Source organism: Colletotrichum godetiae (genome assembly GCF_030913485.1).
Source record: "Colletotrichum godetiae strain CBS 193.32 chromosome Unknown BDP55scaffold_1, whole genome shotgun sequence".
Taxonomy (NCBI): Eukaryota; Fungi; Ascomycota; class Sordariomycetes; order Glomerellales; family Glomerellaceae; genus Colletotrichum; species Colletotrichum godetiae.
Window position 1 is genome coordinate 2,308,723 of NW_026851249.1, and position 24,952 is coordinate 2,333,674.

The 24,952-nt window shown below is 50.0% G+C and overlaps 6 protein-coding genes across 6 annotated transcripts; 3 read left to right on the plus strand and 3 right to left on the minus strand.

Moving 5' to 3' along the window:
* Positions 1 to 165: 165 nt before the first annotated feature.
* Positions 166 to 1,042, minus strand: BDP55DRAFT_539200 (uncharacterized protein; the record flags this gene model as incomplete). The annotated part of the gene is made up of 2 exons (XM_060568011.1): positions 166 to 310; positions 363 to 1,042. 2 exons carry the CDS (start codon positions 1,040 to 1,042, stop codon positions 166 to 168), a joined length of 825 nt encoding a protein of 274 aa, XP_060437241.1.
* Positions 1,043 to 1,923: 881 nt separating this feature from the next.
* On the minus strand, positions 1,924 to 3,516 carry BDP55DRAFT_538612 (uncharacterized protein; the record flags this gene model as incomplete). Its single annotated transcript, XM_060567966.1, has 2 exons — positions 1,924 to 3,035; positions 3,198 to 3,516. 2 exons carry the CDS (start codon positions 3,514 to 3,516, stop codon positions 1,924 to 1,926), a joined length of 1,431 nt encoding a protein of 476 aa, XP_060437242.1.
* Positions 3,517 to 7,109: 3,593 nt separating this feature from the next.
* BDP55DRAFT_22299 (uncharacterized protein) lies at positions 7,110 to 7,589 on the plus strand. Its single transcript, XM_060566091.1, has one exon. It carries the CDS (start codon positions 7,216 to 7,218, stop codon positions 7,480 to 7,482), a length of 267 nt encoding a protein of 88 aa, XP_060437243.1. The 5' UTR covers positions 7,110 to 7,215; the 3' UTR covers positions 7,483 to 7,589.
* Positions 7,590 to 7,596: 7 nt separating this feature from the next.
* Positions 7,597 to 8,662, plus strand: BDP55DRAFT_641741 (uncharacterized protein). The gene has a single exon (XM_060573416.1). It carries the CDS (start codon positions 8,322 to 8,324, stop codon positions 8,544 to 8,546), a length of 225 nt encoding a protein of 74 aa, XP_060437244.1. The 5' UTR covers positions 7,597 to 8,321; the 3' UTR covers positions 8,547 to 8,662.
* Positions 8,663 to 15,237: 6,575 nt separating this feature from the next.
* BDP55DRAFT_736702 (uncharacterized protein) lies at positions 15,238 to 17,330 on the minus strand (the record flags this gene model as incomplete). Its single annotated transcript, XM_060580363.1, has 6 exons — positions 15,238 to 15,841; positions 15,906 to 16,370; positions 16,399 to 16,577; positions 16,620 to 16,685; positions 16,773 to 17,032; positions 17,199 to 17,330. 6 exons carry the CDS (start codon positions 17,328 to 17,330, stop codon positions 15,528 to 15,530), a joined length of 1,416 nt encoding a protein of 471 aa, XP_060437245.1. The 3' UTR covers positions 15,238 to 15,527.
* Positions 17,331 to 17,993: 663 nt separating this feature from the next.
* Positions 17,994 to 19,323, plus strand: BDP55DRAFT_625704 (uncharacterized protein; the record flags this gene model as incomplete). The annotated part of the gene is made up of 6 exons (XM_060571515.1): positions 17,994 to 18,008; positions 18,096 to 18,264; positions 18,407 to 18,479; positions 18,540 to 18,574; positions 18,738 to 18,961; positions 19,087 to 19,323. 6 exons carry the CDS (start codon positions 17,994 to 17,996, stop codon positions 19,321 to 19,323), a joined length of 753 nt encoding a protein of 250 aa, XP_060437246.1.
* Between the last annotated feature and the right edge of the window lie 5,629 nt (positions 19,324 to 24,952).

Sequence of the window (24,952 nt, forward strand, 5' to 3'; positions counted from 1 at the left end):
AAGCATTGAAAACATTTTGACTGATCATGGTGACTTTCGCTTTGATGATGCTGAATGTTGAGGTCCATGGCAAAAAAAGAATGCGGTTATGTGCGTAGTGAGAAACCCACACTAGTAAACGTATAGTCGCGAGATTGAGCTGATGAGTTCAACGTCAATGGGCATTTACTCATCAGCCTCTCCCTTTCTCATTCTCTCGTTCCACTTCCTCTTGCCGACACGCGTCTCAAAATGCGGCACGAGCGTCTTGACGTCCTGCATGATGGACTCAATAGCAGAGCGGGTCTTGTTGCGGTAGCAGTCCACTAATCTCATGTCAGCTCACACTCACTCTCATCTCCCACTTGGACCATGGATTCCACTTACGAGCTCTTTGGAGGAAGACTGTCCGTCCCGCAAAGACTCTGCTTTGGAGCCACGCCATGCGGTATCCGAGGTCGTTGAGTCGGACCTCCTTGCCTCGGACACTCTTCCTCATGCGGGGAATGGCAACCTCGCCCTCGGTGTTCTCGCCAATGGGAACCTTGACCATGGACTTGCTGTTTCCACGGCCCCTACGAGAACCACGGCCCTCGGTGTCTTCGACACCATCGTCTTCCTCATCGGCGTCCTCCTGGAAGAACTTGGTACCGGTGGCAGACGGCGGCGGGCTCTGCATCTCGCGCGGGAAGTACGACCGAGGGAAGACGGAAGCGCCCTTGCGGAAAGAGTCGGGAATCTCCTTGGTATCGACACCGTCGAGCGTGACTCTAACACGTAGACGCGAACCGCGGACATTGTCCTCGACGAGGATGAACTTGCGCTTCTTGGCCTCGGGGATGTTGGGGAACAGATCCTCGGGCTCGCCGTTGTCGCTGCGGCTGTGGCGACGAGCAGAGATGGCGCCGGCGTGGGAGCTGCTGCCCATGTGCGGCATCGAGCCGGAGCTGGGTGCCGGGTAGCCTCCGTGACCGCCGTAGCTTCCGGAGAAGACCTGCGACTGTCTGACGTCGCCACCCTCCTGGCCGGCGGGGGCCTGGTGATGGTGATGGTGTTCGTCCATGTATTCGCCATCGCCTATTTCAAGACAGTAAATGTCAGCCAACGTTACAATGAAGAAAGATTGGAAACTGGTTTCGGGAGGACGGATGCAGACGAGCGGAGTGTGGGAGGGGTAAACATGTTTGATCGGCAACCCTAACAACACGAACCAACGGCAACGCGAAACGCTCAAGACGACAAAGGGAGGATCGGGATGGGTTTGTTGCTTTTTTCCTAGAGGTACAAGAGTGGCATAAGAGTAGGTCTAGGGACGGGACGATTTCCCTTTTACGAGAAAAAGACCCCCATCCAAAGCCAGGCTAGTGGGACGCAGAAGGATTGGGGATGAATGCCAAAAACGCTAAGCAATGCGACTTTTTGCCGATGTCTCTTCTAAGAGGCATCGCTTCTTGTTGCCCGACAAACTCGGGTCAGGTGACTAACGGCAGCAACAGCAGCAACTGCGTGCAGCAACTATGGTAATGTACAGATCTGTGCCGTAGAGAAAAGGAAATCCCTCTCGACCCGCGGCGAGCTTTGCTGTATCGTGGTGACAAGTTGCTTTGATGCGGCCGAAAAAGCCCGGCGCTATACAACAGGAGGAGCGCAAGAAAATGACAAAAAAGTGCAACGAACCCATTCCCGAGACGTCTGACCAACTAGCAGAGTAATAATGTAATAAAGGCACAGAGGTGAAAAATTTGTATGTGTTTGGTGATGAAGCTCGTGTCCGCTCTAGGATCACGGCTGACAAGACAGGTGGTGATGAAGGGGGGAAAGGTATCACATAATCAACGATCTTTGGGGGTTGTGCCGGGCAGTGTGTGTATGTGCGATGCAACGACAATCAACAACAAACAACGACTGGGCTCGCAAACGCTGCAGATGCGGAGGGCTTCTTAATCACATCTGGTGAAACATACCGACTTCATCCCCTCCACCCGGAGCGTTGGTGTGCGGCATATGACCCATGTTCATTCCAGGCATCTTGGCTGATGCACCCGCAGGGCCCATGCCACCCGCACCTTGAGGCATCCCTGGCGGACTGGGGCCGCCCATGTGGCCGGGGTGAGGACCGCCCTGAACCGATTTCCGGGTGTTCATCTTGGCCATTCGGCGCACTCTTCGGCTTCGGAGCCGGGGGTCTTGGTTGCTGTTGCGCCAGCTATCCACGGCGCGCTGGATAAGACCTCTCTTGCCGCGCAGAGGAGGGTTCAGCTGGGCAAGAGCCCATCCGACCGTGTTGCACTCGGTCTCGTATACTTGGCGGTTGCCTCGGTATTGGTCCTTGGGGCAGCAGGCTCTGGGGTAAACGCAGTTCTCCGTCTTGAACTCAGCAGAGAGCTCGTCCGTGTTGACCGACTCAACGTCGCAGCGAATGGTGTACTCCATCTTGACGCGGTCACGAGAGTACTCAAACGCAATCCATTGAACCCCGTTCTGATCTTGTCTGACGACCAACGGCGTAGTGGCCGGGATGGGACCGGGCGCCGCGTTGGGGTTGACACCGCCAGGAGTCGATCCTGTGGGCGTGTTCAGAGCAGCGCCGTTCTGGGGGTGCTGCTGGTGTTGCATGGGAGTCGTCTGGGGCTTCTGGAGCTGCAGCGGCACCTGGGGCTCCGTCTTCATCTGGCCTCGCGGGCTGTTGGTCATCTGGGCCTGGTGTTGTTGCGCCTGGTGCTGGGGCATGTGTTGCTGCTGCTGCTGCTGGGACTGCGCAGACATCATCATGTTGGGCTGCGAAGACATGGACTGGTGCGATTGAGCTGCGTGTTGCGCGTAGGGAGACTGCTGAGGTTGCGCCTGCATCGACGGGTAGTGGGCTTGCGGCGTCTGGTAGTACATGTGCTGCTGGAGAGGTTGAGACGGCGGCTGGCCGTAGATGCTTCTGTGCTGGTCATGTTGAGAAGGCGAGGCTACCGACGCGGGCGAGTTTGACTGCGGTGTGTGGTAGGACATGGGAGGGTAAGGTGGTCTCGGCATTTGAGCGGCGGCCATCATGTCGGATTGATCTGCTATTCAGTGGTTAACGGGTGTGAACTATTTTGAAGCTGTCGAGAGAGACGAAGTAGCAAAAGACGCGTCTCCTCTCATTGTTGAGCGCGTCTTTTTGCGCGCGTCTCTCTTGTGGCAGGCGCAGAGAGGAGGTAGGGATCCTAGGAAAGAAGAAAACTCACCAGCGGATGTGTATCCGCTTGTCGCGCCTGGGGTGCTGTAGGGACTCGGGTGGGCGTAGTAGGGAAGGCCGTCCTGAGAGTGCTGCTGGGCGTTGGTGGGCTGGCTCTGCTGCTGCTGGTAGGCGGGAGCAATTGGATGTCCGGCGGAAGCGTAGGAGGGATGCTGCTGCGACTGGGCCTGGGGATGATGCTGTTGATGAACAACGCTCGAGGGTCGAGGATGTTGCTGGTGCTGCTGCAGATGTTGCTGCTGCTGCTGTGAAGGTGCGTGACCCTGGGGCTGATGGTGGGGGTGATGCTGCATAGAGAAAAGACCCATTAGTCCCTCGTCCAAGAAACGCTTCGACGTATTAAGTTGACTGGTGACAAGCAAGAAGGAGGAAAAAACAAAGTGAGGCAAGGCAAGGCGCGGCGCGTCTGTATTTTTATTTTTTGCACCTTGACACTGTCAGGGGACTGGGGGCATCCAGGTGCAGGCAGGTGGGTGGTGAGAAGTGGTTCCTTGCTGCCCCTGGAAGTCCTGGGAGACGACGAGGATCACGCGGGTGAGGCGTGCTAGACCCAGTTCGGGACCCCTTTCTGATAAAAGAAAATGTGGACATTCTTTTGGGGAAAAAGAAGAGGAGCAAGGCAAGGCAAGGCAGGCAAGCAACAGACGAATGGGATCCAGACCAGGTGCAAGGTCGCCGTACTACGGCGCCGCCAGATCGGAGAAGCGAGAGCAGGGGGATAGACACACCAGTGTACACGAGTGAGAGTGAGAGAGCTCTCAGCTACCTGCAAGTGTGCGTGTGGTTGTATGTGTACAAGGTTGGGTAAGGATGATTTGGGAACAAGATGGGAGGGGCGGATTCTTTTGGTTTACCCCTGAATAACAACCCAAGCAAAGTAGCGAGCTTCGAGTAAAGAGAGAGAATGGGCAGGTACTGCGACGAGGATACTCGGAAGCGGAACCCGGGTGGTTTCGAGAATGCGATGGCCTGGCTCTGGCAGATTTGCGCGACTGGGGCAAAAGACGAAGATGAAGACGGATTGTGAGGTAGACGGATAAGTGGTACGGATGGGTAAAAGAGTAGTAGTGTAGATGAGTAGTACTCGATAGAGTAACAAGAGGGTTCTCTCGACTGACTGACTACGGTCCTGGTCCTACTGCGGGTTCTTCCTTTGGAGACGCGACAGGAACGCAAGAAAGCAGAAAGAGACGATGGATGGTGCAATGAGATGACAAGGGAGTATGAAGGACGGAGGAGAGATGGCGATCGGAGCGAGGGTGCAGCAGGAATATGGGCAGCCGAGGGGATTGGGCGAGTGAGGGTACAAGTGAGGAACAGGGTAGCTATTTGAACATTGGAGCAGGGTAGGATCCAAAGTGGGTAATTATGATGGGGAGTGATATGTCTGGGAATCGGGGAGGATGGGATGGGCAGCAAAGGAAGAGGCAGGGGACGAGACAGGAGGCGTCCGTCTTGGTACGAGAGCTGTTTTCTCTCTCTTACTCTTCGCGAGCGAGGATCCTCTCATTCTGCCGTTTCTCACACTCTGCTCCTCTCTCACTTGTGAGGCAGCAAAGAAAGTGAACCGAGAAAAAGAGGATCCAGGACCAGACACACACACAACCAGCCTGCAGCAGCCCAGCCGGGGGTGAAAGCAAGAATGGGAACGCAATAGCCAGAGCCAGACCAAAAACAGACGATACAGGAAACCAGAGTGTCAGGGGGGGCGCAGACGCGGTGGAGCTTGATACCGCACCGCTGCCGCTTCTTGTTCGGGGTAGAGAGCAAGTGCAATGTAAGGTAATACAAGGGGGGCGATATAATGGCACGGTACCTTGACACCTTGGGCCCGATGCGAGGTTGCGGCGCGGCGAAGTCGAGATATCGACGGAGATGGCGATGTCGACGGCAATGCCCTTGCGAACGCGCTACCAAAGCCGTGGGGCAAATTGGAGGCCAGACGACGAGGACATATGCGCTTGTACACACACCCAGGCCAGGGTCGGGAGGATATATCCGTATATCTCGACGTCAAGGAAGAGGTGTAGTGTATGTACTATGAGGTACGGTTGACGGAATGAAAGGAAGAGCGTCGTGTAATCGCAAGGAATATGTGCGCCAGCCAAGCAATAACGAGAAAAGAGAGAGGTAGATAGATGATAGACGCAGCAAGCTGAGTAAAATAAAACGAGAGAGCAAGCAATGGTAACAGCAATGGACGACAAATGCAAAGCAGAGCAATCAAAAACTTGTCAGGGTTTGGAACGTACGTGCGCGCGTGAGTTCGCCTTCAGTCTTTCCTACTCGGTAACCTGTGTAGGAAAGGACAAGAAGCAAAGTCGTTTACTAGTAACGGCGGCGGCGTCGGCGGGAGGAAGGTAGGGAGGTAGAGAGAGAGAGAGAGAGAGAGAGAGAAAGATAGAAGTGCACCAATGAATGAAATCTTGTTCGGTTTGGGCGTAGGCAAGTAGTAGATGCGGGATGCAGTACCAGGCAAGAGAGAAAGACTGAGAGAGAGCTTCTCGATGCTTTTCTTGCTGCAACTTGCAGAGGTCCCAGAGCAGAAACAGCGCGTGGGAGGAGGACGGACAGGGGATAATAACGACCGGGGAGGCGTGGGTGTTGGGAGGAGAAGGAAGATTGGTTGTGGTGGTGGTGGTGGGCATGGACGAGGGCGAGGAAGATGAGGAAAGGACGCAGAAGAAGTGAAGATGGGACAAGAGGGGCTGGTTGTCGTGAAAAAGGTAGGGGCGTGAGGGTAGCATGGTGAGCCTTACTTTACGAGTCTTACACTCTCCAACGTGCGTGGGAAAGAGTCGAGAGACAAGGTGAAGACGAGGTGTGGTGTTGGAGAAGAGGGGGTATGCGCAGTACGGCAGACGGGATTTGCTTGGGTCTAGTGTGGTGGGTGGAAAAGAAGACCTAGGGGAAAACAAGAAGGAAAAAAAAAAAAGGCAAGGTAAAGATGAAGTGGGGTGCGAGTGGGGAGACAGAGGGGGCGTGTGTTCTTGGAGGGGTGTGTGTGTGCGGTACAACGCATGGGAGAAACGTGACAGGGGTCTCTTGCATTGTAGATTAAATGGCCAATGGCGGCACACGCTTGCAGGGCCGAGCAGGGTCAACTACCCAATCAGGCATCTCTCATCCGGGACTAGCCAGCAGGCCAGGATACTACCGGGATGCCGCCGCGGGCCCTCAATCATTTCTCTCTCTCACTTTTGTCTCTCTTGATTTTTTTTCACTCATCTCTCTCTCACTCTCTCTCAAAGGTCGACAGTCTTCAGACCGTCGCCGGCTCTCGTCCACTTGGAAGACAGACCGCAAATGCAAAATGCGACTGCAGAGGCATGGTGTCTGCAACTTTGCTGCTTGGCCCCCTGTCGTACCTTTTTTCAGCCACCGCCCCCCAAGGAAGAGGCTGCCCACTTTCAATTCCCGGGTTCCCTCCTCACCCTGTCCCCACCCCTGGCCCTGGCACATTTTGCACTTGTTTGGCGCAAGGCGGTGTGGGAGCCCATGAGGCGGAGACAGTCTGTGTGTGAGAGAGAGACGAGGGAAGAGAAGTACTCTGTAACTGCGTGGGAAAATGTGCCTGAGGAGACCCGGCTTGTGTGGGAGCCTAGTCTGGAAACATCCCGGCTTCTTCTTGGGACCTGGCACAGGATTCCCGCGCTGTCGTTGGCATATCCCCCCGCGTTTGCTGCTTGACCGTTCCTGGTCTCCTGGCCCGGCTTCTCATGCCTGCTGCTGCTAATGCGCTGCTGGCATCTAGAAGATGGGTACGGAGTATGGGAGTGAGGTAAGGTATGGGCATGGCACTGGCACTCGCGCTGGCACTGGGACTTGAGACCTTGCCGCTGACCCTTGTATCACCCACGTCCCAGGGGGCAACCAGGAACCCGGAGCGGTGCTTGGCCAGCACTGCGGGAACGCCGTACTCAATACTCGCTCGGACAGGTGCCTGACAAGCGTGCACCGAGGTCTCTGGTACGTTTGTCCCCAAGCCAGCTCAGAGAAGAAGATGGATGGGAGTTCTGGTCGTCTTCACCGTCGTCGTTCAACGTTGGTTTGGACTCTCCACAACTAGCGGCAGCCAAGTCACCCTCGCCGCCATTGCCTCCAAGTGGGAACAATGGCAAACGATTGTACTGTGGTCTACACGCCTTCTACTCATCTTTCTCCTCGTTGCTGGCGCGGGTCGAAACATGAACAGCTCCCCTCGTTGCCTTTCGTGCCAATCATCCAGCCGATTCCCGATTTCCGCCCCCTATCAATGCGCAATCGATGGGTAGAGTGAAATCAGAACTCGCGCAGATGTTCCCTCCAACAGCAGCCGATTCCGAATCATTTTGGCAAACGATCAGAGTGATGAATGCATCGGCTAGGTCAGCACCGACCCCCCCCCCTCCAATTGCTCAGCCACCCGTCATTGGGGAAGCTGCTGGCAGCCCCCACCAAGAACGTGTGTGCCGTAAAGCAAAGAAAGAGAGAAAGAGGATGAGTGCACCCCACCCGACGCCTCCAGATCTCCACAATCGTCACCTCATCTTCATCTTGCTTTTGCCAGGGAAAGGCCGGTCAAAGCCGTACACCACTACCTCGACTCGAAGTGTGTTTGCCGCCCATCCACGGATAGAGCTCGTCGCCTAGAACGAGCTCTTCCTTCAGCCGGTTCCTTTCGGCTAGAGTGTGAGATTTCTCCTTTCTTTTTCTCCTTGCTCTGACGTGTACATTATGACAAGAAGGAGCTCGTGACACTCCCGTCTTCTTGGTCCACGTGAGTGGTAGTCGGGAGAACGGGCCCAAGGAAGAGGACGGTAACGAGGGGGAGGCGGACGAAGTACACACTCTTCCGCGTGCGTACCATAGCGTAGCTCAACCTAACCAAGGCTTAAAAAGCTGAAAGGTCGGTACCCGTGGTGCTCGAGACAACACTAGGCATCTAGGCAGGCCCGGGAAGCCGTTGGCTGCCGTTATGCCCTGCGTGGTGTCCCTCATTTCCAATGAACCAGCCACCTCTTGTCTTGGTGCCTGCGTCATCAATTCTCGCCTTGTCACTGCCTCCGTCCAGCGCTAGAGAGAAGAAAACGAAAAGACGTGAGGAACATCATACTGCGTACAGAAATCGCGAATGCAAGAGCCAGCGATAAGAGGAATGTCGCGATTGCTGTGGCTCGCAAGGGGGGTGCGCGCCAGAAGGCACCAACCAGGCTGCACCTCCGCGCGAGACCCCAGTCAACAGCGCGAAGACTCGACCGCAGACCGGCCCTCTTTCGCACACGACGGCAGAACCACGAACGTGTCTCTGGGAGCTTTCCCAAGGTATCCAATGTTCAACCAGCCTCCCGGAGCTTGAACCAGGTTGGGTAGCACTCACCCTGCCCTGCTCAACCCTGGCTGGCTTGGTCTGGCTGCCCGACTCTGTCCCCTCACCCTCTCTCCAACTTTCCTCTCCCCCAACTTCGACAGGCAAAAATAAAATAAAAATCAAGATAAAATAGAATAAAAAAATGGTGCAAAAGGGAATAGCGTCGTAGTACACTGGTCGGGAGGTCCCACTCATGCAAATGGAGCCTGCGACAGCCCTGGCCATTGGTGAAACAGGAGCCACCCTGCCAATCTCACAGACTTTTTGGAGTCCTGACCTGGTCAAGCTTGCGACAGCGTTGCCATCTTCTGGAAGCCACGGGAATCCCAGAAAACTCATCTTGTCGACGCCAGCCATGCGCGTAGCTCAAACCCTATCCACGTTTGACCTCTTCTGCAACTCCCGCTTGAGAGCTTCAGTCGAGGTCCGTGGGAACCGCCTGTCACGACTCGCCGTCCAAGCATGTAGCCGAATGACGAGTCTTCCGACAGCTAGGGCCAGCAAGCGTTCAAGCTGACGCAGACACCATTATGCGCGACCAACGAGCTTGAGTAATTGAAATGGGGACAAGGGAAAACGCATAGGAAAACGACTTCTTTCGACACGATGACCAAAGGAAAGGGTAGAATAATGGACAGGCAGGACTTACGTGATCAGGCTCCTGCTTGTAGCCACCCGAGGGCTGCCTGTTCTGCGCCATGGCTCTGACAGTCATGAGTTGATATTGATGTTTCTGTGCGTCTTAGTTAGCATCTGTCATCTGTAGCTAGTGAACCTTGAACCAGGCGCTTCCAGGCCTCCCTGGAATCAGAACAGACTCGAAATCATCCCAACGGGGATGTTCGATGTCCCTTACCAGCCAGGCTGGTATGATATGAGATCGCCGAGAGATGGCCCATCCTGATGCCCAACCTTCGTTGGATTCCCCGCACCTCTTGGTGCAAGGTTTTCCCATCAAGTCATCACGACCGATGGACGCGGGGGCAAGGAAACAGGAATATCCGTGGGAAGAAAAGGACGTTGGCCAGCGCGTTGCTGGGAGGAACTGGGCTGGGAGATGCCTGCTGTCTGCGTACTCACGTTTTTGCTTAGGTAGGCTGATCTCGATATCGCGATCGCTGCGTTCCGTGAACTTCAGTTCGTTGCTGATGCGGGCGTAAGGTGAGCGAAGATTGAACCCGTGATCTTGGGCAGGTGTGTCCGAGGTTGGCGACGTTGTGAAACAAAGGTATCCCAGCTCGCTGCAAATCGACTCAAGTCAGCATCTTAAGTGTTTTGTTTTCCCAACTCTGATCGGAGCAAATTCATGCGACCGCGTCAAGAACACGCGACCGGGTCCCGAGAGTGAGCCCCAATAAAATGGTGACCCCCCCCTCCCCTGACGGCAATCACACAGGGAGAGAGGCCCAAGGGGGATGCGATGAGTCGTGCAGGCCATGTTCATGCGCAGACTGCAACATGGGACGTTACCGAAATTGAAACAAAGACGCGCTTGGGCATAGTGTAAGCCCCATGCGGACAGGCGCCGAACAGCAACGCCTTCAGATGATGCATCTCGAAATGCAATTTCGGAGCCCATCGGAAATACGACTATTCGTAGAGGCTGAACAGGATTTGACACGCGGCGGAGAGCACGGAGGGGAAAGCAAAGACGGAGATTAGAGACGAAAAATCACGAACCTTGTCGATGGAGATTGGGACGTGTTGGAAACGCGATGACGGGTCGTTGTCTTTGGTGTATCCGTACGAGCAATGACGGGGGAGTGTGTATGCCTGTATTTGGATAAGGCTGGCTCAATGAGGGCTACAGGTGGATTCTGGTGGTTCTGCAACGTCTTCTTGGTTTGTGAGTGTGTGTGCAAGTATAAGTGTGCGTATGTGTGTGTCTGTGTGTGTAGATACCCTTGTGCAGGGGGAGGGGCAACCCAGTGATGCACGGAATTTGAGGCTGGCGCAGCTTGGGTGTCCTGACCTGGAACGAATGCGGGAGAAGAAGGCTCTGACAGCGGGGTCCCGAGGAAGACGTCGATGGTTCTTCTAGTTCTTCTGACGGTAGATAGCGTATCCGTAGAGGGCTTGATTAGTGTATCTGCTTCCTTGCTCAAATGGAGCTATGCCTCGACACTGGCTCAGTCTGTTTGGGTAGTGTGTGACCGTCTCCCAATTCTCCGGGGATGGACCAGGGAGCTGGTCGAACGTTGTTCGCCGGGGCCGTGCGGGCGAATCTAGGATGTGTGTGTGTGCAGGCCTTGCTGTGTCCCGCTACTGGGGAACCTGACTTGTGCGTGGTTGTTCTACTGTAGGTATCTGTTCTGAATTAGTTCATGCAGGCCAGCCTTGCAAACACCACAGGTGCTAGCAACCCGTCTTTCCCTCTCGCAAGGGGAACCAAAATGTACATCTGTCAGGCAACTGGGGATGCGGCTTGACCATGGAAGTGCCTACGTACCTACTTGGAGGGTGCTTCTGGGAATGGCCTGGTGAGGGGGGGCTCTCGTGCTGAGGAGTGGCTCAAGCTGATTTATGACGCAGCGCAGACCCTGAAGGAATAGCGTAGGGTTGTTAAGACGCTTATCAGGCACTGCGAAGAATGGACGGCTTGCTGGGTGTGACTGGGAGGCGTGTGGAAGGTCGGGTAAAGCAAGGGAAAGCAGAGTCAAGAGGCGAACGGCGTCATGGAGAGAATGCCGGATATTTAGGCAGAGCCAGGGAGACTCGAGTGATTGGCAACGGGTCCTCAGAGGAAGAAGAAAAAAGAGTAAAAAATAGGACGAGTGATAACGCCAATTCCCAAGTAGGTCGACGTCCCTTCAGTTGGCCACTCGGCACATTGATTAAGGAGAAGCTGGGGTGTGATGGGCTGCGTCCAGGGGACGTCCATTGGATGATGCCGCGGCCCTCCAAGAGAAATGTGGACGAGAGAATCCCGGCTAAATGAATCGGGTGGGCAGGTGTAAGGGGAGCCTGCAAGAGGAGAGAGGTGTGGACGGAACCGGTCCCCCGGTGGGAGGGTACGGCGTAGAGAGACAGGCCAAAGGAGTGAATGCTGAAGAATATCGACGTGATGTGCAGAGTCTAGACTGAGGTTCGTCCTCACCGCTCCAACAGCTGGAGATACGCCGTGATGAACACCCACAGTATGAACACGGGTGGCAGAGAGCGGAGGCCTTTCAATACCTAGGGTCCGAGATGCCTGTCAGCCGGCCTAGAAGGACCAGGGTGAGAAGTGACAGGCGCCCCTTGGAGAGGCGGTAGCTCACTTACCATGAGAATAAGCTTCGTCGGTATCCGTAGCTGAAGTGGCGATGCCAGAACCCATTAGTTTGCGACTTTGCTAAGGTAGTCTAAGGTAGCTTCAACGTCGATGCTGTCTGGGGGAATGGCTGCGCTTCTGAGCGAGATCTAGAAGCTTGCAATTCCCTGCGGCTTACGAGGAATGGGACGGTATGACCCAGGTAGGCAAAGTACTACCTCAAGGTAGTCTGGTGGACCGTTGCCTGTCAAAAAACACCGGTCACGGTTAGCATTGAACGACCCTTGCCCACACACAAAAATGCCTAGTCGACCCGAGCGTCTCACCCTGGGGATTGGGGGTTGGGGGTTTGGGGGTTTGAACGGGAGGCAAGGGGTTCGAAAACGGTGCCAACCTCAAAGAACCACGAGGTTGCTCGGACTTCTCGTGATTTTGCTTGATGAGCCCTCTTGGAGCGTGCACAGTCAGCGTTGCTGAATCGCGACATGACGACAATTTTGTAGAACGCACGGGTTGGTTATCAGTCACGGCCGCTCCGAGAGATTGTCCTCGAGACGCTTCGGTTCTGGTCGAGCTCGAACGCGCGAGTAGCTCTCTAAGACTAATGAGACGAGTGGGCTTGAGAGACTTCGCTCAGTGACTGCCCAGAACGCTTGTTGTCACATGGTCAGGTTCGATTATGCATCAAGTACAATGCGAGAACCGCGCCGGTCTCTCACTGTTGATTGGATGCAGTACGCGCTGTGTGCAATAATTTGCATCCATCTGCCGCGTTTGTGGCAATGTCTTGTCTGATCTTGTTGCTATACCTGCGAGACGGCCCGGACTCTTGGGTTTTCAGGTCGCAGTCACACCGCGCAGGCACAGAGGTGTGCCGTTGTGTGCGCTGTCTCTCTTTTCCCCCTTCGGATTTATTCGCCATGACACTAAATAGCTAGGAACCTCCCTGGCTGCAGGTCGCGCAAAGGTTGGACAGGTGTTGTTCGAGAATGTGACCGGCAGATTGGATGGGATGAATTGCTGTAGAATCTCGGGCAGGCGACACAAAGTGCGCAGGGATAATCGTGGAAGCCTTGGTTTGATCTCTTGCCTGTTGCACGATTGTCATAATCAGCATCGTATTGACCTTCCCAAAATAAATCGCATGAGGTGGACGGGCACAACGGGGATATCCGCTGGATATGGACAATTCCAAGGAGGAGCGCAATAGTGCCTGGAGAAAAAGACGCAAGCTGAGGGGGGGGATCGGCCTTCCATATCCGATTAATCGCAAGGTAGTGGAAGGGTAACATCGGTCAAGAGAGGTGCGGTTTTGGCGTGCGCTCGTCCAGTCCGCTTCCTCGTTGACATGCCATATTTCGCTAGGGCCCGCCCACAGCGATCTGCCAACGCATATTGCGCAACATCAACGGTGGGCGGCTAGCGAAGCAGACGGACCGTCTCGAAAATATTGCGTGGGTGGCTTGAATTGGGTGGTGACAAGCATCAGGGTAGATGAGTTCTAGAGAACGAAACTACTTAGATAGGTAAAGGGTCACGGAAGAAATTGGGGTGTGGGAGGGGGCGCGATGGCGCCGTCTGAAGCTGTAACTTGGGCAAGAAACAGCACGACTCACATGGGGGAATAGTGTGAAGAGAACTCGAGTCGAGGTCGCCTGAAGACCTGGCCCGAAGACGAACAAGCTATGTTTCAGCAGAAGAACTGGCTCTTCGGCTCGTCCTTCTTATCGTTTCGTCTCGAGTCGTCTAGAAGATGAAGAGGGCAGGCCAAGTCGGACCAGGGATATGTCTTGCTTGTTGGACTGCGTTGCACTGGTGTGGGAAAGACAGATATGCGACGAGACTATGACGAGTTCGAACTGTCGGCCGGGGCGAACAAAGTTTAGACGGCGACTTATTGATGCTGCCATAGTGTTTGAGGGTAGCCTCGCGAGAAAGATGAGGAGGCCGGATTCTCGCGATGCCGTCAACGTGATTAGGCCAACGTTGCACGAAGTCTTTCGGCAGAGGAACAGCCACAACTACCGGGTGTAGAAATGCGGGAGCGACAAGCTGCCGGTGCTGGTGATGATGACGATGATGATGGTGTCGTTGAATTCGCGATTGACGTTGAAGATGGATTGACGTTGGTCAGACTAACTGTTGTAAGGTTGTCGTGCAGGGAAGGGGACGGGGGTCAGCGGGAGGACAGGGCAGGGAAGCAGAGGCGCGATGGCAAAGGCAGGCAACGGGAGGCAAGGCAAGACGATGCATCTCAGTTCAAGGAGCCAGGAGCCAGGAGCCAGGAGCCAGGTGGTGGAAGCTGCCCATTCCGTACGAAGTATCTGTAGGAAGTACTCCGTAGGGCAACAGCACCAGGCAACCTGGAAGGCAAGGAAGGTACTGGGCACGCCGCACCACGATCGTGGGTGGTGGCTCACCTCGGGCTGCCAGGATTGGGAAATCACGATGGAACTGGACCATGCCCCAAGCACGTGGGGATGCTGTCGCCAAGCGGGGGGTTGCGAACATGGACGCACAAGGTTGACAGAGCTAAGGTCGCCAGGGCTATCTTCAACCTCATGTTATTCAACGTCATGTCATTGATTCGCCAGTGCCGGCAACTGTCGACCGTCACTAATAATCTTGTCTATTGAAACGTCTTCAGTGAGCAGTCACTGCACATCGTCGGGTGTCTAGGTAGTGTGAATCCGCAAGCAAACATATACAATGATGCCTAAGCTGGGGTTAGGATACATTTGATACAATGCGATGCAGGAAAGGCACTTACATACAAGAACCTACCTAGCCGAGGTATCTACTCCTGCGAGGTCTCATTCGCACTTGGTCACATCTCAACGTCACCTTGGAGCATCACTTCGGCCCAGGCCAATGACACGCCTGAGAACAACCAGATCATGTTGCTACCGGTCATCGCCTGCAACGGCATTACTGTGGTCAGTTGCCGCCTACCAATTCCAATAAGATAGCCTCAAGGGTTTTACGCTCCGTGACGCAAAGTACTCGGCTCTCGTAAAGGCATAGCCATTTCTGAGCCTACACTTCCAAACCCATCCTCGACAGTTCAAGGCACGATGACGATTTCCTTGCTTCCTGAGGGTGCACCGCAAATGAATTTGTCAACGTTGTGGTGCATATTACCGTTTCCTTCTGTTTGCCGTGTGCCGCATGCGCCCCTAAATAAAGTGGCTGGCGTGGCGGTATCACTGCGACCACAACTATACATGTATCACTTTTCTCAACACATCGCCAGTACAAATCGCCGATACCAAGCGAGAGCCTTGCCAACAGATGCGATCGAAATGCGTAAAAGCGTATAGTTGCCCGAAGCTCATTTGATCGCTGCAAATGTGACCCGATATCTTCCCTTTGAGCAGATATTCTGACCTGCCCATACCCATATCTGAGCCATCCAGCTGGTTCTCCATGTCTTCAGGCTTGCAACGGTTGATGGTTCTCGGCGGTGCGATGCAATGCGGGAGGCAAGGATAACGGCACCGTCGAGTTGGTTCCTGGGCCATGGTGGAATGGGATGGAGCATACCACAGGGGTAAATCAAGCGTGTGCGGGAGCACCTGCGACCTGGGGAGGCGATGGGCCAGGAGACAAACTTGGGACAAGGGCCAAGGGCAACGGTGCAGAAGAGAATGGCAAGGGAATGCCAAAGGGTGTGATGATCCCTGTAGTTGACTGTCGCAACCTGGGTTCGAAGTACCTTACTCTTGGGATGCTGATCTTGACCAGGCACAGTGGCACCTGGCCTGCCCAGAGTCCTTCATCAGTGGCCCAGCCTTCTTGCCCTGGCAGGCGCGCCAGTCGGGAACCCAGGCTGGCAAGCCAGGGCGGGGTTTTGTGATGTTGACCGCGTTGACGGGGCCTGAACGGAACCGTCCTAAGGGTTGCCATCCCATGCTTGTTGGCCTGATTAATAACAGGGTGCCCAGCGGCAGCTGTCCCATGGTCCTGGAGGATAGCTTCTGCCTCGCTTGGGCTTGAACCCTAGCCAACCGGCCCGCATGCTGTGCCGTGCCTAGGCAAGGTACTCACACCGACAGACGCACTAGGTCAAGGTAGGTATTGATATTCGTACAGACCTTCAGGTCGTTCGATGTGGTGATACTGTCTCTGGGCGAAGATTTGGCTCAGAAATTGTGATGGTACCCCATACGAAGACCAGAGATCCGTATCTGTTCGGAGTAAGGTTGAGTTCATGGGTCTGGTAGGGAAGGGGGGAAATGGGACGAGCCAAATGCCCCTTTCAGCCGTTCTGTCTTCTGGTCCACTCGGCGGCCCAAGTCCTTGAGCTTCTACAAGTATGTATCCGTACTTCGTACGTATTAGTAGGCGTGCCAGGTACGGGTATGGATACAGGGACTGGGTTTGGGCGCAAGCCCAACGGTTCGTGAGCCGGTTCGAAAACTGACAGAAGGCAGCGGGGCCAGCTAACGTAGCGTGCTGCAACTTGGGAACGCCGCCCAAGATAATTACTTTTCGTACCTTGGCTTGCTTGGGTAGCAAACAACTTGTCTCCTTACTGCTAATCAATGATAGCTCGAGTCCTGACCGACGGTAGCAGAGATGGCCCACTTGAGGACCAGAGCGTGTTCTCAAGCGAATCATTAGCGTCGTAATGACAACGGAATTCGCCGCGCTGCGCAACGTGTTGCTCGTGCTGTTCAGGAAGCTTCTTCAAAAAACCTTCTCCCGAACGCGCTTGCAAGAGAACGCTACTGCCAGATGCCGGTACGTAGTAGAATATGTCTTTGCTAAAGGTATCAGCAAGTATGTCTGGCACGAAATCAGCTCACAATATCACAGTCACTAGCGAAAGGTCATCTCCAGCAGGCGCCGTGGCATATTGAGTACCCATTGACCTGATTAGGGTTGGGCGATAGAAACCTGCTGCAGAGCCCTGGAGGCGGTGACGCTGAGCCAATAAGCATTGAGACGAAGCCGTCTACCGACACGCGGCGGAAACCCAATAAGCGATCGGCCACGGCAGTATGTGAATACGGGATTGGGCGGCGCCAGTGACAGGCTGAGAAGTTTGGGGGCGGACTTCGAAATGTCCGTCAAACCCATCGGGCCATGAAGACGCACAGTCTCTGTCAGTGGTGCCAAGCGTTTCCGCTTCGACTTTAGTCAAATTTGGTAGCCCTGATGTTGGACCGTTGTTCATATCGGCCACGTTCTCAATTGGGGCATTGCCAACTTCGAGAAGCTGTGGGCGAGTCATTGGGTGCGGGAAACGTTGCATTTCGGGTAAAGGTTCTTTCGTCACCCACGCATACGGGGTGCATCATTGACTTTTCTTCCTTCTCGATCATATCAAAATCAGTCTGGCTTCAAACGGTTCGACGCCAGGCCGACGTTTAGATTGGACGTACGTAATGCCGCCTGCGGACTGGCAGTCGGATCAGTCGCTGATGGGGGCTTGTCACGGGTGTGCGGGTGTGCCAGAAACTTTTCTTGTGGCGGCGGCGGAGGCGGTTCACAAGAAGCCGGAGATCGACATCCATATTGTTCCAGCCACATTGGCCCCTTCGTCCAGCGCGTAACCGTCACGCCCCCCCCCCCCTTCGGTATCGGGGTTTTCTCTCTGTCTCGAAGTAGGGTTGAGAAACGAGGTGCTTCATGTGCCCGTAGGCGAAGGTCTCCTAAAGAAACAGGGCTACCTAGAAGGAAGTGGCTGGTGGTTAAACGTCGACACTTTACGAGGCGATAGGATGTGATGCCGGCAACAAAGACATGTCTTTCCAGGAGTGCGGATAGGACATGGTGAATTGCGCCGGGACAGTCACAATTGGTTTGCCTGGTTGTGCAAATTCCTTCCTTTCCCTCCCGTGCCACCCACCAACGTCAAGGTACGTAACTTCTCGTAACTGATCTGCCTGCGTTTGGTGGTTGCATCTGCATCAAGAGTTGGTCAGTCAGTTCTGTGCACCTATTTTTGTTCTTTGAAGGCTGGGATTTGAACCGTCTCATCGAGCCCAAAGTTTGCAGTCCCATTGTTCCTTACCGCGGTGGCTATTTTTATGCTCCCGTAGTGTGGTATCTTCAGCACGACGACTGGTACAACGTAAAATCATGCTGAGAATAAACCTCGTGTCTTGACATCAAGGACAGTGCAAATGCCCAGTTGGACGTTCTTCGTTTTTCCTTCAACTTTCAGAAGCTGCACAATGGATCTGATCGCAGTAAGCTGGAAGTTCGGACGGACGCCGCGGCGCGGGAGTCGTCCGGGCACGCCAAAATGGAAACTTGAATCCTGACGGGGTCCGCAGAGGGGAGCGAAAGCGAAAGGGACGTCACCTATCAAGTCGATGGCGGAAGCCCAACGTCAAACGCCATCGGAGCTGGGTCCTCGCCAGACTCGACACGTCATTGGTGGTTTATTGCAACCGAGCTCAATCTCGTGGCTCCGACCAACCATCAGGTTTCTTTTCCCCAGCAGTGCGTGCAGCCACCATGTGGATGATTGTTTTTGGTTTCTGAATACCAGAGGCGATGTCGTCCCAACTTCTACCCGGCTTCGTTGACTATAATGTGATGTGACGATTCAAGCTTAGCGAAAAGGACGAACTGTGAATAACAGATGCAGGCAGGATACAGATGATATGCGGGCCGGTGGAAATGGGCGGGGTCGTGATTACTTCGAAGTTCGAAAGGTAGGTAGTCACTAGTGTGCGGATAGGGTGCGCTCGTATGGAATATGCATATGCATGCAGTGATGACGTCCCTGCGTGCTCAATGTTTGTCAAAGGTCTGTCCAGTCCATTAGCATGTACGGAGTACTAGGTTGGCACACTTAGGTATCTCGCCTCGGCATCCGACTAAGTATCATCCAGTTATGATGGAATGGAATGCGGTACGCGGAAATTGTATGGCATCACGGCTGCGGTGCTGGCGTGCCTGGATTTTGATAGTTGGAAGTTGGGTGACGGCGACGCGTGAAAGACAAGGAAACCCAGCTGTGGCTAAGGATGAGGCTGGTGCTTTGGAAGTTCGCAGCGAAGGCGCACCTGCCAAACCATCTCATCGCAAGTTCGCGACTACGTCTTCAGCTGGAAAGAACATTCGCTATCCGTACCTTCCTCAGATTCCGTATCCCAATAGCATGGGATGTGCGCTCTTTCCCTCCGAGATTCAGGTAAGTGTAAGGTAAGTACCTGGGCCTCACATGATGCCTTAGGTTCATTCACAGTTTTCTGACGCCTTGTTCAGATTCGGTGACTCGGTCTGCCTCCATATGTACTTGGTGCCGTTCAACGACAGGATACGCATCACTCACAAGACTACTTAGTTACAAAGACACAGACAGGTCTACTTAAGCTGTTCTCCTGCCGTGGCGGTTTACACGTGGATGAACCATCCTGCTCCCCGGCTTTAGGCGACTTGAATCCTCAACCAGCTGCGTCGCACAAGCAATCTTCAACGTCTCAACCCTGTCGCTTTTACTTCGACATCGAGCATTGCCTGGCCATATCAGAGAATTTGGCATCCCGTCTATGAAACGACCCGTGGCGGTCCTTGTTGGGGCTAGGCTGTACGAACGGTGAAATAACACAGATCGCTACCACGGTGATGCTTTCCCTTCAAGTTGTCCACCAGCGCTTCGGAATGACAACAAGCCACTGCCGAGACAAGATTACGGAAGCAATAGCATCATGAAGCCCATCTTCGGACCGCCAACATTGCTAAGTCGCTGTGGTGGGGGGTGTCGTTGTTGGTACAAAAAAACGCCCAGTCGTCTGTACCTGGCCTGCAATTTCAGCGTCTCTTGCCCTTCAGCGCCACACAATGTCTTGGGCTCCGCCTGAGTGTTCGCTAAACAGTCGGTCAGGGAATTCCCTACTTGCGCCCCGGCCGTCTTTCCAACCCGACTGAGTGGCGCGAAACCGGTCTTGCCACTGAGTTTCTGGGCTGGGACCGTTGGCCCTCGCCAGGGGTGTTGCGGGCAAGCTGTGGGCACCAGGGAAGTGGGCGTGGCTGCCGCGAGTGGGCGTTCAAGGGGCGCCGTCCGGCATGGGCTACCCGTTTGGACGGTGAAGAGGGAGCACCAGGCTAGACCAGGGCCGGCTTCTCCAACGTCGCTGACAGCCCAGAGAACCCCGGCAAGCCTGGCAGACCCCGCGAAGCTTGAGCGAAAAGGGTCTCACTTGACATTGTCAAGGCGAACGGGTTCCCTGAACATTGAGCTTAAACATACACGGCGGTTACGGCGCGGATGGGCTTCATGGCCTCCCCGGACTCAGTCAGATACTTGGATTAGATTCACTATCAGCCCGGTAAATGTGAGGGAGTACTCACCGATCACTCACTCGACGAGCTGGGGAGAGGATGGCCCTGGTGGTTCCCGAGCTACCCTGAGCTCAAGGAGCTACCTGGTCGAGTATCCGCTCACAGGGCATCGGGGCCTAGGAATCCCAGAATCCCAAGGGCCAGCTCGAGCTTTGCGGGTATGCTGCAATATTTGGCAACGTCTAAACATTCTTTCAACGTCAATCTCCACGTTTGAGGCAACTTGCGCATCCATTCTTACCAGCGACTGCATCTGATCTTGACCACAGTCTACTGTGTTTGTCGACGGCGACATGTAGGGCAGCGGACTTCTGTTCCCCATCGTCTCGGGAATTGCAATTTCCTTGCTCATCATACCACGGCAACGCCGTCACAAGAAACATTGCAGGAAGAGCGAATACCACTAGCGTTACGAGCGGGCGTTCGGATTACTACCCACAGAGGTCACAGTGCCATCCAAGATCCACAGAAGCGCAACAATGCTCAAGCCCGGCGGCCCCTCCAATCACGCCAAAGACACTGCACCCCCCTTGGACACGGCACGTAGTCGATGACAAGTCCATCTACGCATACACTACGGAGGTGCGTCTCAATAGTCCTTGCAGTTGCTGCCAAGACCAACCCCTGCCATAGACAGGGGAGTCGACAAGGGGCTGGCTAGGGTGTATACAAGCGGCAAAATTCGGCCACTTCTACCCACTATAATTATCGTCAATTTAATAATAAAAAGTCGTTAATTAAGGTTAATTAGTAGTCGTTTAACGGTATAATCTAGCCCAACGACCCTCTTTATATTTATTACCGCCCTTTAGGGTAATTATCTATTAGATATAGTAAAGTACCCTTTCTATTTATTTCTAGATCTCCTTTTATAATAATATTTTTTAATATTTTTATTAACAACGTATTATTTCGGCCCGTAATAAAGGCGCCCCTTTTCTAATAGTCTATCTCTTCATCTACAGCCAGCAAAGTTCAATAAAATTAAAGTCGGGCAAATTACCCAGCTAAAAAAGCTTCGTAATCTTAAAAAGGCTATATATATAGTAAGTAAAGTGATAGTTATAAACGGGTGCCTTATCCTTTTATACGATTAGATTATTAAATAATCTTCTAATATAAAGGAATAATTTAGGTAATAGGATTTTTTTACGGTATTTATATTAATTAATTCTGCCCTTGCCGTTCTATATTAATTTACCCGACTTTATATTTTAATTAAATTAGGGCTTACGGCCCGGTTAGTTCTATAAGCCCATTTGCTCTATATTACTCTCGAGCTCCTATTATTAATATTAAACGGGTTTAAGCTCTACATTAAGTTCGGTAATTACTACGTCGGCAACTTCCCTTTTAATAATAATCTTAAGAATCTAATAATAGTACGGCCTTTTTAAATTATATAAAAAAGACCCCTAAAATATAAATTCAGAATAACCCTTCTACCTCTTTTATATATACTATTTAAAGTAAGCTTCGTTTAGGCAATACTAGAGCTTATAGCTACCGTAATAATAGTTAAAAGTAACTACAGTCTCGTCTAACTATATAACCTACTTTTAATCGTTAAGGGTCTAGTATTAATAGTCGAGGTACTATTTAAATCGCTTTTACCATATCTTTTTTATTAAACTTAGCTTATAAGTTAGTTTAATCTTATAAAAGCTATAATAACGAAGGATTTACTAAATAATCATTATAAATATATTAACGCCCTCGTCCTTTAATAAGTCCCTAGCAATATTAATATAATTCTTTTTATATTTATACTAGTTACGGTAGACTTTATAAATAACGGCATCGTTAACCTTTTTTATTTATCTAATTAAACAGCTATTTCAGGGGGTATCTTTATAATAAACAGGCTTAATCAAGAAAGTAAAAATAATTAAATCGAATCTATTTTTTTATATATAAATAAGAACGTCGTAAATAGTTTAAACTAGAATTTTTAAAATTTAAAAGACCTATTTAACAGTCTACTTAATAAATCGATTTTATAAAATAAAAATTACTACCCTAACGCCTAAATCTAGCTTCTTTTTTATCAATATCTTAAGATCTATATTAAGAAAAAAAAAATATAATAATATTACGGCCAGCTAATCGTAATAAGTATGTTAACAAAAGTTAAGGCTACAAGGGCTAAGTAAATAATATAGTAGTCGTAAATAACTTCCTTAAAGCTATATCTATAAGTCGTAAAATAAATAAAGCTTTAATAATCAATCATAATCTTATTAAAAAGTATTTTTAATAAAAATAGCTAAAAGCGATCGTAAAATCTAATATTAAGTTAATTACTAAAAAAGCTATAAGAAGTCTATCTTAAAGCCCAGCTCGAGTCTATACTATATATAAATCTCGTTCCTAAATATATCCTTTATCTATATATCTACCTAACGGGCTCCATATTCTAAATATACAGGCTCCGTATTATAAAAAGACGGGTCCGTATTTTTAATATACGGATCTCTTTATCTCTTATCATCACGTAACTTAATCTATAATTCTTCTATTCCATTAAAATAACGTATATATTCCGCTTACCTATATATATATAGTCGTGCTATAGCCGCTATAAGCCCGCAGGGCAGGCCCTAGTCTTAATCGTATATATTAGGTCGTAATATCAGATCTCCTTTCCAAAAGTCTAGTCCTATAGACCTATAAATAAGTATTTATAGCCTAAGTTAAGGTCCGTCAAATTTACTTATTACAACTATACTAACACAATATCAAGTCATATTAAAAAACATTCTTTAAAAAATACTATTTTAAAACTTTACTTAACTTATAACGACGTATTCAATCGTTTTAGTTCTAATAACGTTATACCTTATACCCGATATTTTTATACTAAGCGCCCATACCGAATAACTAATAGTATAAAGACGTACCAAGGTTATAAAAACCTAAAGCGGCCTTATAATAGTCTTATTATTACGTCGAATTATAAGTATATTATTTCTACCCGTCGTAACCCTTTCTTATTAATATTTTTTTTTAAATATAACGGCTAAATAATTAGCGTTAAGAATAAGAAAAAAAAGAGGAGAAAGTTAATAATATTTTACTCAATCTTTATAAAAAACTAACTTAAATACAATCCAAAGTCTCCAAAGCAGCGGGTCGTCTCGCTCATATTTAGGCGATTTATAAAAAGATAAAGGAGAGGCATATAAAAACCTTTTCTCATAATATATAGGAATTAAAAGAGGAAGATAACGTTCTTCCTACATTAAATATTTACAAACAGTAGGTCATAAATAACCTTTAAGCTACTAACGTTCTTAACAATACTAATTAGTCTTTTTTTAGGATTAATAACGAGTTTACGTCTCTAGGACCGTTAATACCGTCTTCTAATAATCCTTAAAAAGTTATTAAGAATTCTAGAGGTTTATAATAAGCTCCTATATATTTTCCTTATATCCGTAGTATTTCTATTTAATTAAAAACTCTAGTATTCCGTTCTTAATCCTATTATCGATAATTTATTTAACTTCGTATTCTAGTTCGTTAGGTTTTACAATAATATAATCTTCCATATATAAACCTTTAAGTACTAATTTAAAAAGTAAAATATAAAAGACTAAATAATACTTTATTATATCTAAAAGTCTCAATTTATAATTAACTAATAAGACTTTCTAAATAATTTCGAAAAATCTAAGTTTTTTATAATCTAATTTATCGCTTAGTCATTTCGTCTTAATATTATAGCAAAAAAGATAGGCACTATCCCCCTTTTCTAAAATTAGTCCTTTAATCCTTAATTTATCCGCATTTTTCTTCATACATTAGCGTACAAACTTAAGGTCTAAAAATACCTTCTTCTAAAGTTCTCTAAGTTTCGCTATATCTACCACTACTTTTACAGCTTATAATCCTTATTATACTTCTCTATATATTATTAGCTAAAATCCATAATTTAAATAAAATAAAGATTCTTATATACTTTCGCTAACTACACTATTATATACAAATTAAGCCATTAATAATAATACTACCTAATTATTTTAATCATAATTTATATAATAACGGAGGTATATCTTAAAAATCTAGTTAATTCTTTCTATCTAACCATCGGTTTACAAATAAAAAGCAGTTAACAGTTTATAATCTATACTAAGTTACAAAATCAAAGATCTCCAAAACTTTAAAGTAAATAAAAAGCCTCTATCAGAAATTACTTCCTTTAACATACTATAGTTAATAATAATATTTTTAAAGAACGTATACGCTAATTCCTTAGCGCTACTAGCTTCTTTATAAGGTATAAAATAGGCGAACTTAATAAGTCGGTCGACTATAACTAAAATATTATCATACCATATATTCGTAAATAGTTCTTTAGATTTTAATAATTTAACAATAAAGTTCCATAAAATTAATTACCATACTTCCGTTAATAATTATAATAATTACAGCTTACCGTATAATTTATACGGGCTATTCTTACTTTTTTTACAAATCGCATAATCCTTAATTACTTCCATAATCTCAGCGCATATAACGGATTTATCATAATACTAACAAATCCGTTTCTATATTTTAATAACTTCTTAATAGCCATATACAAGTACATTATAAATTTCCATAATAAGCTTAGAAGTCATTTTTCCAATCAGGCTAATATTAATCTTTCTAGCCATCATAAAAAACTTCGTAATTAATATAAAGCTACTATCCTTATCTAATTTAAAAATAACTTAAGTTTCTTCGGGAACCGTGACCTCGTAGTCAGGTCTTCTACTAAAAGCGTCTACTTTACTATTTTCTAAACCTTTCCAATAAATAATTCAGAAATTATACTCGGACAGAAATTCGCTCTATC